General features: G+C 68.3%; 1 protein-coding gene across 2 annotated transcripts in view; it reads left to right on the top strand.

The window, feature by feature from the left end:
- Nucleotides 1–13085, top strand: part of BAHCC1 (BAH domain and coiled-coil containing 1) — a 60370-nt gene that overhangs the window by 44045 nt on the left and 3240 nt on the right. For both annotated transcript variants that reach the window (XM_035025798.1, XM_035025799.1), the window contains exons 11-26: nucleotides 2709–2908; nucleotides 3032–3168; nucleotides 3502–3630; nucleotides 5674–5791; nucleotides 6901–7192; nucleotides 7941–8123; nucleotides 8215–8516; nucleotides 8827–8934; nucleotides 9024–9180; nucleotides 9260–9374; nucleotides 9456–9531; nucleotides 9629–9737; nucleotides 10323–10442; nucleotides 10554–10730; nucleotides 10833–12010; nucleotides 12680–12916. In XM_035025798.1, coding sequence (XP_034881689.1) covers nucleotides 2709–2908; nucleotides 3032–3168; nucleotides 3502–3630; nucleotides 5674–5791; nucleotides 6901–7192; nucleotides 7941–8123; nucleotides 8215–8516; nucleotides 8827–8934; nucleotides 9024–9180; nucleotides 9260–9374; nucleotides 9456–9531; nucleotides 9629–9737; nucleotides 10323–10442; nucleotides 10554–10730; nucleotides 10833–12010; nucleotides 12680–12916 — 3638 coding nt within the window. The remainder of the gene's footprint in view (nucleotides 1–2708; nucleotides 2909–3031; nucleotides 3169–3501; nucleotides 3631–5673; nucleotides 5792–6900; nucleotides 7193–7940; nucleotides 8124–8214; nucleotides 8517–8826; nucleotides 8935–9023; nucleotides 9181–9259; nucleotides 9375–9455; nucleotides 9532–9628; nucleotides 9738–10322; nucleotides 10443–10553; nucleotides 10731–10832; nucleotides 12011–12679; nucleotides 12917–13085) is intronic.

The raw sequence follows: 13085 nt of genomic DNA, 5'->3' as shown, positions 1-13085 counted from the left end.
CCCAGACCCCCACCCTCCCCTCCTCCTGCTCTCAGACCCTCACCCTCCCCTCCTGGAGCCCACAGGCCCCCACCCTCCCCTCCTGGAGCCCCCAGACCCTCACCCTCCCCTCCTGGAGCCCCCAGACCCCCACCCTCCCCTCCTGGAGCCCCCAGACCCCCACCCTCCCCTCCTGGAGCGCCCAGGCCCTCACCCTCCCCTCCTGGAGCGCCCAGGCCCCCACCCTCTGCTCCTGGAGCCCCCGACCCCTCACCCTCCCCTCCTGGAGTCCCCAGACCCTCACCCTCCCGTCCTGGAGCCCCCAGGCCCCCACCCACCCCTCTGTCCCAGTTAATTGGCTTGTCTGCGCGCACTCGGATCCAGAGCTGTTCCCTATGAGCTCAGTGACCACCTTGCCTGAAATGAATTAGGAGATCAGCTGTGTTCTCAGATGAGCAGGAAGATTCACAGAGGGTGAAAATGGGAGAAGTATGTCCCAGGAAGCAGGGGCCAAGAGGGACAGCAGAGCCTCCTGCCCCCTGCTCCCCAGAAGGGACCCCCTGAACTCCCCCTAGGCCAGGCATGGTGTTTGGCGAAAGGCCCCAGGGGCCCCCTGGAAAGTGGGGGTAAGGAGGTAGCCAGGTTGGCAGCTGGGCTGTGGTGGGGCAGGGGCTCAAAACCCAAGCCATTGGCTCATGGTCACCCTCACTAGCCCCACCCAGGAGGCCTCAGCTGCAGGACACTTGGCCTGCCCCCACCTGGGCTCAGGTCGAGGAACTCGGCGGGTAGGCTGTCTGGCCCCCAGACCTCCATACCAGATGCAGGGACTTGGGCCCCAGACGGAGCCTGGGGGCAGGAAAGGGGATTGGTAGTCAGACCCTGTGTCTGTCTGGCCTTGGATGGTGAGGCCTGCACGCAGGGGCCCAGCCCTGAGGGACCCAGAACATTCCTGCTCTTGGAGGAGCCACCTGAGCCTCCCATCCACCCTGAAATTTTGGGAAGTCCAGGCCCTGTCCCTCCCGGAGTGTGGCTGCCCCCTTCCTCCTGAGTGAGCCTGAAACCAGGCAACGGGCTGAGCCAAGATCCCACCCTGCCCCTAGACCCCACTTTGAACGGGTCTGCTGACCTCCACGCGCCCCTCCCCCCCCCGCTCTGCTAGCTGACCCTCACCCCTGCCCTGCCAGCCCCCACCTGTCTGAAGGACTGTGGCGGGAAGCCTGAGCCTCCATCCTCGTGTGTGTCCGCAGAGCTGTGGCTGGTCTGGGTGGCCCGGCCCAGGCCTTTCCAGGGCCCGGAGTTGCAGATACCCCCGAGGCATGAGCTGGGGCTGTTCTCATCTCTCTCCACAGCCCCCAGGACTAGAGAAGCACGCAGTGTGTTGCTGGAAGCCGAGAAGAGCCCTCCCCAGCCCACCTCCCCGTGCCCACCGCCCTGCCCCAGGCTCAGCCATGGGACGCGTCTCGGCACACCTAGTCTGGGGGGGGGGGGGCGGCGGAGGAGCTACTTGGCCACTGCAGTGACCCCGACAGATAGGACACCGTGTGGAACTTCTAGCTGAAACAGGGCTTCGGGAAAGCCCTGCCCTGGCTGCTGGGGGGGCCCTCAGCCTCCCCCTAGCTCCCGCAGCCAGGCCGGAGCTCAACCTGGTGTCCGGAGCGCTCCCGGCACCTGCCTTGCTGCTCTGTCCCGTTGCTGAGGCTCGCTCTCCCTGCGGCGCCGTGGCCATGGCCAGGCACTTCCCCTGTGCACGTAACAAGTATCTTACGAGGGGTGCGTGAAGCAGGGTGTTGTCCCCGCCCTTCATGCATCCTCCCGCGCATTTATCTGTTGGTGTCTGTGTGACTCGTGGGGTCTCGCTCTCTTCGACCAGCTGTCATCGGCCACTCTCACGGTTTACTTTGATGGTGGAATTATGTCAGACTGGGCCCCCTCAGCTGGCCCCTGTGGGCACCGACGTGTCCCTGTCCCTGTCGGACACTTCCTGGCTCACTACACGCCTCCCCTGCCCTAGAACCAGCCGTTTCTCCAAGGAGCCCGGTTCCTGTCCTGGGAGGATGGCATTAGAAGCCAAGTTCAGGGTGTTAGGGGTGCTCATTGCAACTGGGGTATTGCTGCTCCCCAGCCCTCTTGGAGGGCAGAGCGGGACGTTCTGAAAATCACCACTGCCCACTGACCGCTTCTGTCCCAGGCGTCCCGTCTGGCCACACGGGGCTCCTCCTGGCTGGTCCTCCTGGGATCAGCCTGCCCCTGCGGGCCTGACTCCCCGTCTCTGCCACCACCCTGCCCCATCCTGAGTCTCCAGGCCTCTCCCCTGGATGGATGCTGCCCTCCACTGGCTCAGCTCTGACCCTGCACTGGGCCATTCGTCTCACCCCACTGTTCATGGGGCACAAACACATGGGCACTTTCGTGTGAAGCATAATAAGCCACTTCCTTTAGCGCCGAAATTGTTTAGGCTCTTCTGTAGGTCTGTGCCATTCCAACTGGCCTGGCCCACAGTAGCCAAGAGAGATGTTCCCCCTCCATGTCTCCGGAGCTGAGTGCCTGCCCCCATGCCCATCTCGCCGTTCCCAGCCACCTCCCCCTGGTCCTTGGTCCTCGTGTTTTGGGGAGCTGGGCGGCCTGGAGGGTCTGGGCCATACAGAGAGGCAGGCTGACATCAAGAGCCTCTCTGAGGGGCAGGATGTGCCCAGCACCTGCACACACACTGACCCTCGTGTCCCCTGCAGAGGAAGAGGACGCCCTGGCGTTCGACCTGCGGCGCCTGGCCACGCTGGCCTCAGCCTGGTCCCTGCTGGAGGCCGCCGGCCTGGACAGCCCCTCCACCACCGCCCAGCCCCCAGCTGCCGACACCTGCAGGGCTCCCACACTCACACCCCGCATGCAGATCCTGCAGCGCAAGGACACCTGGACCCCCAAGACCAAGCCTGTGAGTGGGGGGCCCTGGCCACCCCTATGGGGCTGTAACCCCAGGGGACCTCCGGGCACCCCCGGCCGCCCCCATCGTGGGGCCCGAGCCCGGCTCACGGGCCCCTGTGCCCCTGCCCACCAGGTCTGCCCCCTGAAGGCCGCCATCGACCGGCTGGACACGCAGGAGGTGGAGATGCGCGTGCGGCTGGCGGACCTTCAGCGGCGCTATAAGGAGAAGCAGCAGGAGCTAGCGCGCCTGCAGCGCAGGCATGACCACGAGTACGGCCCGGGCCAGCGGGGGCGGGCGGTGCTGCCGCCAGGGCCGGGGCAGGGGGCACAGCCCAGGGCCACTGCCTCAAGGTCAGGGAGCCGCCCGTGGGTGCCACGCTGGGCCGGAGCTGGGGTCTGGGATGGCCCCCAGACGCAGTGGGAGGCTGAGGTGCTTGCCCAGAGAAGCCAGCCCCCGTCTGAGGGCCAAGCTCCCCAGGCCAGGCCCTGGGAGGGCCTGCCCCGCCCCCGCAGCCCTCCGAGAGCCCATGCCCTCTGCGGGACCCTCGTCGGGGAGTCAGGGTGGGCGCCAGCCTCTGACGGCGCCCCCCCTGCGGCCTCCAGGAGAGAGGAGAGCTCGCGCAGCCCTGCACGGCGAGGGCCCGGCCGGCCGAGGAAGCGCAAGTACTCCAGCCTGCTGCCCACTCTGCGTCCTGGGGGCCAGCTCCCCAGGGGCGACAGCAAGAAAGTCAAGTAAGTCCTGGGTGCGCGGGCCGCCACGGGATGCCTCGGGCCGGGGTGGGGCCGGGGGGCCCTCAAGGCCCCCTCTGCGCCCCTCGCCCCCCCGACGTCCCCTCCTCAGCTGCCCCAAAGACCCAGCACTTCCCTCCCAGAACTCTAGGCATGGTGAGCGTCCAGGGGACAGAGCCCCCTGCAGACGTCCCCTTCCCGATGCTCGCGGTTTCCTCTCGGAAGCCACGGCGGGCCTGGAGCGTGGCCACAGCAGGTCCACACCCCTGGCCGTGGCCTCGCCCCCTCGGAACAGCCTCGCGGTCTGCACTGCCTGACTTGGTCGGTCACGCTGCCGGCGCCGTGTTATTATCCATTACCCGCCCGACGCACTCGTTGGCACGCTCCCAGGCCGGGCATAATTGTCCTTCTCGGCTACAAATTGCCTCTCCCGGCAGACCTATTTGCATAAATCCAACGAGCTCCTGCAAGCGTGATTGGCGAGCGCGTGTGCGCACTGCATCAATCCTGATGATTTGGTAATAATAGTTAAATCGGCACTAAATGGTTTCTTCAATTAAGACAGAGGCAAAAAATTAATCTCAGGGCTTTATGTCACAAAACATTAGCAATGCAGAGAAGGTTACAGGGAGGGGGAGTCCGCCCCGCCTGTGGGCGGTGGCCAGACGCGGCCGCCTGGCTGGGGACCTCCCCGAGCCGTCCCCCCCACCGTGCAGTTGCCACCCAGCAGGGGACCCCCAGGGTGTCCCTTTGCGAGCCAGCCAAGGCCGTTGGGGCCACTGGCCAAGGCGGAGCCCACTGAGGCCAGGGTCTGGACAGTGGCCCTGTCGGGGAGTCCTGGCAAGGCCGCCCCCTGCTTCCCTGGGCCCACGTGGCCCCGAGCCCCCAGCCCTGGAAGCCCCATCCTGCTACTTGCACGCAGCCACTTTCTCGGCTGGCCCACAAAGCCGGGCCCTGGCTAGAGGGTAGCAGCGTCTGGACAAGGGAGGACAGGGAGTCTAAACCCTCCCTTCCCAAGGATTGGAGCTCCCGCCTGAATCTTGGGCTTGCACCCTCTCTCCATCCCGCTGTGGGGCCTTGCCTGGCAGTGGGGACCGGGCAGGAAGCGGGAGGTCAGGGTGAGAGTGGAGGGTGGGCAGCGTCCCTGTATAGCCAGCTTCCCGCCTGACCGCCTCTCTGGGCCCCCCTAAAGCGGGGGCCCTCAGCCTCCATCTGTGACTCGTTTGCATGAACACCATGGGAGTGGGGGCGGGGCAGGTGACAGGCCCAGCCCCACAGGCAGTCAAGCTCCCGGCCCCACACCTGTGGGGCACGGGGACGCTGAGACTTGGTGTCAGCAGCTTTCCGGGCCCTGTTTGGGACATGGGCCGTGGAGTGCAGGGTCCCCTCCCTCTAGACCTGGAATTAAGGACGGGGTGTGAGCCCAGCAGTTGGGGTCCCTGGAGGCTGGGAGGCTGAGCCTGGACATGAGTTTCTCTGGCCACTGGACCCTGTCCTCTTCCTGGCAGTGGCAGGGCAGGAGGGAGGGGACCCGGCTCTCAGGAGCCTCTCTAGCACCCTCTTTGTTCCTAACTCTGGGGCAGTTGGCCTTGGCACTCACCGAGGGCCAGGTCTGGGACCCATGTGGCCCCACCCCAGCTTTGCAGGGAGCCACAGTAGTTACCGTCCCCATTTTCCAGGTGTGAAGACTGAGGCCACAGCTCGGTCACATAGTGGTCCAGCTGGCCACAGAGCCCTGGCTCCTGAGCTTTGGGCTGCCCCTCCCCGGTTAGCGAGCAGAGGCCCTGTCTGGGAAACAGGTGCCGGGCGGGGAGGGGGGTGGAGGGCTCAGCACTGGCTTGGCCACCCTGGGCCACCCAGCAGCCACGCATGTGCTGAGGGGCCTGGCACAGGAAGACAGCCTTGTCCAGGAAGAAGCAGAGCCTGCAGGGGGGCAGGGGGCGGGGTCTCTTGGCTGCCACCACAGGGCCCGTTGCGGGGGACGGGGCCAGGGTGCCGAGGTGTGCTTGCATCTCGCCCCTGCCCACCTGCACCCCATGCCCCCAGGGCAGTGCGGTCCAGCCTGAGCTTGCTGTGTGCTGAGCTGCGGGGCGGGGACGAGCCCCCAAAGAAGCGGAACCGGCTGGAGTCCGGCGTGTATGTGGGCCTGCAGCCAGCCTCTGTGGTGAGCACTGCGGCAGCCTCGCCCCAGGCTCGGGGGCTCGGGGGTGCGGGGTGTCGGGCAGACCGCAGCAGGCCACGCACCTGCCCCATGCCAGCCCCCAGCTGGGATCCCCCTGCTCAGATGAGGAAACCGAGGCCCGGGGAGCTCCAGGTGGCCCACGGCAGAGGCCGGCCCCCAAACCCGCAGGCATGGCTGGGGCTGGTGATGGGCCCCCTGCCTCAGCATGCTCCAGCAGAAAGAAAAAGAACACATGCTGTTGTGGGTTCCAGAAAGACTCTTCAGCAGTGAGGGCCCATGCTGTCCACAGTGCCAGGCACAGCCCCTTGCGTAGTGGGTGGGCTCCCTGGAGGCGGGCTTTCTCACACTGCCGCAGACCATTCCTTCTGGGTGCAGGGGGCACCTCCTGCCCCCCCGCCCCGCATTCCAGGGTCCTGGGAGGGACAGGTGAGAGGCGGGGCTGAACGTCTTGCCACTTTGCCCGTCCTCTCTGGGCCCCCCCACTGAGGCCAGGGTCTGGACAGTGGCCCTGTCGGGGAGTCCTGGCAAGGCCACCCCCTGCTTCCCTGGGCCCACGTGGCCCCGAGCCCCCAGCCCTGGAAGCCCCATCCTGCTACTTGCACGCAGCCACTTTCTCGGCTGGCCCACAAAGCCGGGCCCTGGCTAGAGGGTAGCAGCGTCTGGACAAGGGAGGACAGGGAGTCCAGACCCTCCCTTCCCAAGGATTGGAGCTCCCGCCTGAATCTTGGGTTTGCACCCTCTCTCCATCCCGCTGTGGGGCCTTGCCTGGCAGTGGGGACCGGGCAGGAAGCGGGAGGTCAGGGTGAGAGTGGAGGGTGGAGGCCCTGGGCCCATGGTCTCCCTCCCCCGAGCCTGAGCCAGGTGGGCAGTCTGGGGGGTGCTGAGGACTGGGGGATGGGATGGGCACCGGCGAGGCTCCAGTGGGCAAGCCCTGTGTCCCAGGGCCAGGCGCCCCCTTGGCCCCTTCGGAGGACAGGACCCGAGGAGGTGCCACTGTGAGCCGACGTTGGCAGAGGGCAGGCTGAGGGCGGCAGGACCGTGGCTCGGGGTGGGGGCCCTGATGACTGCCACTCCTGCCTGCTCGTTTACAGGACAAGGTTCAGTGCAAGAAGAGCAGTGGGCAGGGCGAGCTGGCGTCTGCTGTGGCCCACAAGGTGGCCCAGCTGAAGCCGAAGGTCAAGAGCAAGGGGCTGCCTGCTGGCCTCAGCCCCTTCAGGCGGAAGGAGCCCGCTCCGGGGGGACGCATCCGGAAGAAGCTGTCCCGAGCCAAGGGCACCAAGGTGCCGGGGGCAGCCCGGCACGCACAGCCGGAGGACGGTGGCGCCAGCAGGGAGACGCCCAAGTTCCCGGGCCAGGCAGCGGTGGCCGCAGTGCAGGAGGCAGGCAAGTGGTTGGTGTGAGTGCCCCAGCCAGGACCTCAGCTGCGGTCCCTCGGGGTCTGGGGGAGAGGGCCGGCGGGCTGAGACGGCCATCAGAGCCAGGTCAGGGCTCCTGGAGGGCGCCAGACCCACTGCAGCCGCTGGGGAAGGAGCCCCCGCCCCACGGCTGAGCCCAGTGGCTCTCTGCAGGGCCACGGGGAAAGGGGCCCCTGGACACATCCTGAAAGGGGGGCTAAAAATAGCCCTTCTGCCCGCTGTAGGCTGCTTTCCTGCAGTGTCCGGCCGGCCTGACCTGGAGGGTTATCTGGCCCCCAGCAAACCCACATGTCTAGAAACAGGCGCCTGGGAAAATAGATGCTTCCTCCCCGCCAGGCCTTGCCCACCCCCACCAAGTTCTCGCCTGAGAAACAACAAAGGGAGGGGAAGAGGAAGCAGGAAGCAGGAGGGCAGTAAGGGGAAGGGGCTGTCCTGGGGAGGGGGATCCCCAGGCCCGAAGGCGGACGCCCCACTGCCCAGGGCACAAGAAAGGAAAATAGGCAAGGAGAGGAAGATCAGAGAGGGGCCCCTCCCCTCCCCATCCTGGATGCTTGGCCCAGGTGCCTGACCCCTAAAGTAGCCCCAAGGGCAACAGTGACGGGCCCCCCCACAGCTCCCCAACATACCACGTGTGCACGGACGATCGGCTCCCCCAGCCCCACCCCAGCATGGTGCTCCTCCAGCACCAAGTCATCTGGACCCTCTGCCTCCCCCAGGCAGTGGCTATGACAGTGAGAACTGCGAAAGGTTCTTGGGGACAGAGGCACCCCCCAAGGAGCCCGGGCTGGTGCTGCATGCGGGGGCCAGCGTGGCCATGCTGGGGCCCTCCCCCTCTTCCGTGGTCAAGATGGAGGCCAACCAGAAGGCCAAGAAGAAGAAGGAGAGGCAGGGCTTGCTAGGTAACCCGAAGGCAAGGGTGGGCCAGGGGTCAGCCAGCTGGTGGGGGTCCCAGCATCGGGGACCCCTGTGACAGCCACCTTCCCCCCACAGGGGCCTGCCGCCTGTCCAGCCCAGAGAGCGAGGTCAAGGTCAAGAGGCGCACGGTGAAGGCCAAGGTGGGCACCAAGCTGGAGCGGGCCCCAGGGCGCAGGCCCCCAGGCGCACCAGGCAAAAAGAAAGCCAAGGGCAAGGCCAAAGGCAGCCTGCGGGCAGACCCGGGGGCCACCCCCAGCAGGGACACCCTCTTCAGCCCCGCCCGGGCCTTCACCTGCCGTGAGGAGGGCAGCAAGCTGGCCAGCGAGCGTCTCAAAAGAGCCACACGCAAGAGCACGATCCTCCAGCCGGGACTGCGGGTGAGGGTCAGCGGGCGCTGTGGGCTCCTGGGCACCCTGATGGAGCCCTCTTGGGCTCGGCGGGTGGGCACCAGATGCCAAAGGAGCCCTCACCCCACCCTCTCTCCCTGCTCATTATGGCCTCCCCCGGGTCAGTGCACACCACACCCCTGGACTCACACTTGGGTCACACTCAGGGTCAGCGTGCACCACACCCCTGGACTCACCCCCAGACTCACTCGGGGTCAGCGTGCACCACACCCTGGGCTGGCTGTGAGCTGGGAGGCTGGTGCCGCCCTGACCTCGGTTCCTTCCCACCCACCCCTAACAGCGGAAGAACGGGGCCCTGTCCATCGCCCTGTCACCACGCAATGCCAAGGCCATCCTGGGGAAGGGCAGGAAGGTGGGCAAGGTGAAAAGCAAGGCTGTCGGCAAGCAGGTAGCGTCCCTACCCCCCGGGCGCCCGGCCAGGGCGCAGACCTCTCCCACCCCCACCTCCAGAGGGAGTTGACCCCTCTGGCCCCCCAGGGCAAGGGCCGGGCCGTGAGTCGGCTGCTGGAGAGCTTTGCTGTGGAGGACGATTTTGCGTTCGACGACAACGGCAGCTTTGAGGAAGAGGAGGAAGAAGAGGAGGAGCCCAGAGCGGCCAGCCGGCCTCTGAGCGCCGAGCAGAGCGCAGCCCTGGGTGAGCGGCCCTGGGCGTGGCCCTGGGTGCCCGGGGGCGGGGCCGGGGCGGGGCCGGCGCTGACGCCCTGTCCCCTCAGCGCGCTCGTGCACCATCCACAAGGAGGACCTGCAGGACGGGCTGCCCGTGCTCATTCCCAAGGAGGACAGTCTGCTGTACGCGGGCAGCGTCAGGACCCTGCAGCCCCCCGACATGTGAGGCCCGGGCCGAGGCGGGGGGCGGGGGGCGGGGGCGGCCGGGACACCAGGGCCCTCATGCTCCGCCTTGCCCCCCAGCTACAGCATTGTCATTGAGGGGGAGAGAGGCAACCGGCAGAGGATCTACTCTCTGGAGCAGCTGCTGCAGGAGGCCGTGAGTGCAGGGGCGCCCGTGTGGCCCGCCGCCCTGGGCATCCCTCCGCCCCGCCTGCCCACTCACAGCCCGCCTCCTGTCCCTGCCGGTCCCGCAGGTTCTGGATGTCCGGCCGCAGTCCAGCCGCTACCTCCCACCAGGCACGAGGGTCTGCGCCTACTGGAGCCAGAAGTCCCGTTGTCTGTATCCAGGCAACGTGGTCCGAGGTGAGCCCCGCTCCCGTCGAGGCCGCCTGCAGCCCCCTCGGGCAAAGCTGCAGGTGGGAGGGCCCCCCGCAGACAGAGCCGGCAATGGGGCCAGCTCCCTGGGCACCGGGAGAAGACAAGGGGGTGCACGGGGTGGGGACGGTGTGGGCGGCTCTGGCTGTCCACGTGGCCCGGCAGGGAAGGGGCCCAGAGCCCCAGCGCTGGGGCTCGTGAACTGGTAACGTGGGGCCCCCTGGGGTGAATCCTCCTGACTGCCCCCCAGGCAGGGGGTGAGTGGGGGGGAGCCTGGGGGGAGGCCAGGGCCCCGAGTCCCTGTGTGTGGGCCCCAGGGTGGGGGTGACGGACGGCGGACGTGGGGCAGCTGTTCCAGCCGAGCCGCAGGAGGCGGAGGGGGAGGCTGTCCATTTCCCCAGCGGCTGTGGCAGCTCCGAGGTCGGACGTGATCGGGGGCAGAGTTGTCTCGATGTCATTTGTGAGGCGCCAGGAGCCCATCCCGTCGTCCTCCTGTCCCGGCCACCTGGCGGTCGCGGAGAACCGCACAAACCCAGAGAGGGGGCCCGGTGCTCAGGTGAGCCTCATCCCCAGGTACCTGCAGCGACGAGGAGGAGGACCTGGACTCTGTGGTCGTGGAGTTTGATGACGGCGACACCGGCCATATCGCCATCTCCAACATCAGGCTGCTGCCTCCGGACTTCAAAATCCAGTGTGAGCCCCGGGGCCAGGTGGGGAGGGCGGGGAGCCCCGGGGCCCCCCAGGCCTGGAGGCAGGCTGGGCCTCCCCGGGCTGCAGTGCTGAGGCCGCGCGTCCACTCTGCAGGCACCGAGCCCTCGCCCGCCCTGCTGGTGTCCAGCAGCTGCCGGAGGACCAAGAAAGCTTCCTTCGAGGCCCCCCCGCCCGGCGAGGCCCCCGCCCCCAGCCTGTCCCCCAAAGCGCACGACGGCCCTGAAGCCTCGAAGGCCCCCGGGAAGAAGTCCGTCAGCAAAGACAAAGCCGGTACTCACGGGAGTGCGGAGGACACCGGTGGGGGAGCCCCTCGGGGTGGGGGGGCCCAGGCGGGGCAGGTGGGGCCTCTGACTCCACCTGGCCTCCCCCTAGGCAAAGCGGAGCTCCTCACCTCAGGTGCCAAGCCCCCCGCGGGGGCCTCAGACCACCTCCTGGGCCGCCGGGGCAGCCCGCTGCTGAGCTGGTCGGCGGTGGCGCAGACGAAGCGGAAGGCGGCGGCGGCGGGCGGCAAGGGGCCGGCCGCGCTGCAGAACCTCTTCCAGCTCAACGGCAGCACCAAGAAGCTGCGGGCCCGCGAGGCGCTCTTCCCCGTGCATAGCATGGCGGCGCCCGTGTTCGGCAACGGCTTCCGCGCCGACTCCTTCAGCAGCCTGGCCAGCGCCTACGCCCCCTTCGTCGGCGGGGCCGGGCCGGGCCTGCCCGGGGGCGCCCACAGGCTGCTGCGGGCCAAGAAGGCCGAGCGCGCAGAGGCCGAGAAGGGAGCGCGGCGGCGGGCGGGCGGCGAGTTCCTGGTCAAGCTGGACCACGAGGGCGTGACCTCCCCCAAGAACAAGAACTGCAAGGCGCTGCTCTTGGGCGACAAGGACCCCGGGCCCAAGCTGGGGCGGCCCCTGCCCAGCCCCAGCTACGCGCACCCGGCCCTCGTGGGCAAGGACAGGAAGGGGCGGGCGCCCATGCACCCCCTGCCCATGGGGCTGGCGCTGCGCAAGTTCGCGGGCCAGGCCGAGTTCCCACTGCCCTGCGACAGCGACTGCCCCAGCTCCTACTCGGACGATGAGGAGGACGGGCCCGGGCTGGCCCCCGGCGCGCCCTCCCGCTTCCTCGCCCGCCTGTCCGTGTCGTCCTCCTCCTCAGGCTCCTCCACCTCGTCGTCCTCGGGCTCGCTGTCCACCTCCAGCCTCTGCACCTCGGACGACGAGGGCTCTTCCTACAGCTCGGATGACGAGGACCCCGCCTTGCTGCTGCAGACCTGCCTCTCCCACCCGGTGCCCGCCCTCCTGGCCCAGCCCGAGGCCTTGCGCTCCAAGGCCGGCGGGCCCCACGCGCACGCCCAGCGCTGCTTCCTGTCCAGGGCCGCGGGGGCCGGCGGGGGCGCGGGCTCGGGCCCCAGCGGCAGCAAGTCCAAGCTCAAGCGCAAGGAGGCTCTGAGCTTCTCCAAAGCCAAAGAGCTCCCGCGGAGGCAGCGGCTCCCCTCCGTGGAAAACCGGCCAAAGATCTCAGCCTTCCTGCCCGCCCGGCAGCTCTGGAAGTGGTCGGGGAACCCCACGCAGGTAGGTGCGCCCGCCTCCCGGCCGGAGCCCCTGCTGCCCGCAAGCCGGCCTGCTCCCTCTCCCTCTTCTTGCTTTAGGTTTTTCTATTTCATTTCAACTAAAAAAAAAAGTAAACTTTGGCAAGGACGGAAGCTCCCGCCTGCCGAGGCCAGGCAGATCGCCGCGGCCGCCGCGTCCCCTCCGAGGCCTCCACCTGTGCGGGGCCGCGGGGCGGGTACCCGGGGTTTGTCTCCCGTGTGGCGGCGGCACATCCTTCCGTGACCGTGCACACAGCGGCGGCTCGGGGGTGGGGGGGCTGCGGGGGGCGCTGCCCGCTGCGCTCCGGGGACGGACACGCAGCTGTTCGCGGCTCTCTGCCCCCGGGAGCCACACCGCGCTGGACAGCTCGTGGCTGCTTCCCCTCCCAACCTCCAGGTCCCACGTTCCTTCTCGGTGGTGACGTTGAGGTCGCGACCCAGCGTGCAGGGCAGGTGCTGGTGTGGCCCCCCTCCCGCACTGGGGTGCCCTGTCCAGCCCGCACGCTTGCACATGAGAGGTGCCATCTGTCCCTCCTCCGTCCCTCCGTCCCTCCCTCTGTGTCATTCTCTCTCCTGCACCTCCCGGCTGCCGCCTGCCCCCAAGACCCCCGGGCCCCTCATTGCCCTCTGCCTCTGGCTGTCTCCCTTGCAGAGGCGGGGCATGAAGGGGAAAGCCAGGAAGCTGTTCTACAAGGCCATCGTCCGGGGCAAGGAGACGCTGCGCATCGGGGACTGTGCCGTCTTCCTGTCGGCTGGGCGGCCCAACCTGCCCTACATCGGCCGCATTGAGAGCATGTGGGAGTCATGGGGCAGCAATATGGTGGTGAAGGTCAAGTGGTTCTACCACCCGGAGGAGACCAAGCTGGGGAAGCGGCAGAGCGACGGGAAGGTGAGGGCTGAGGTAGCGTGGGTGGCGGGGGGCCTGCGGCCCGTGGGGGGCCTGGGACGGGGTGGGGGGACCTGGGGCAGGTGGGGGGAAGTGGGGGACCTGGGGCAGGTGGGGAGCCTGGGGGAGGTGGGGGACCTGGGGGAGGTGGGGAGCCTGGGGGAGGTGGGGG

This window comes from Mirounga leonina, unplaced genomic scaffold, assembly GCF_011800145.1.
Source record: "Mirounga leonina isolate KUSES-001 unplaced genomic scaffold, KU_Mleo_1.0 Mir_197, whole genome shotgun sequence".
NCBI classification, from domain to species: Eukaryota; Metazoa; Chordata; class Mammalia; order Carnivora; family Phocidae; genus Mirounga; species Mirounga leonina.
The sequence above is the reverse complement of the archived record's forward strand: the minus strand, read 5'-3'. Positions and strand labels throughout refer to the sequence as shown.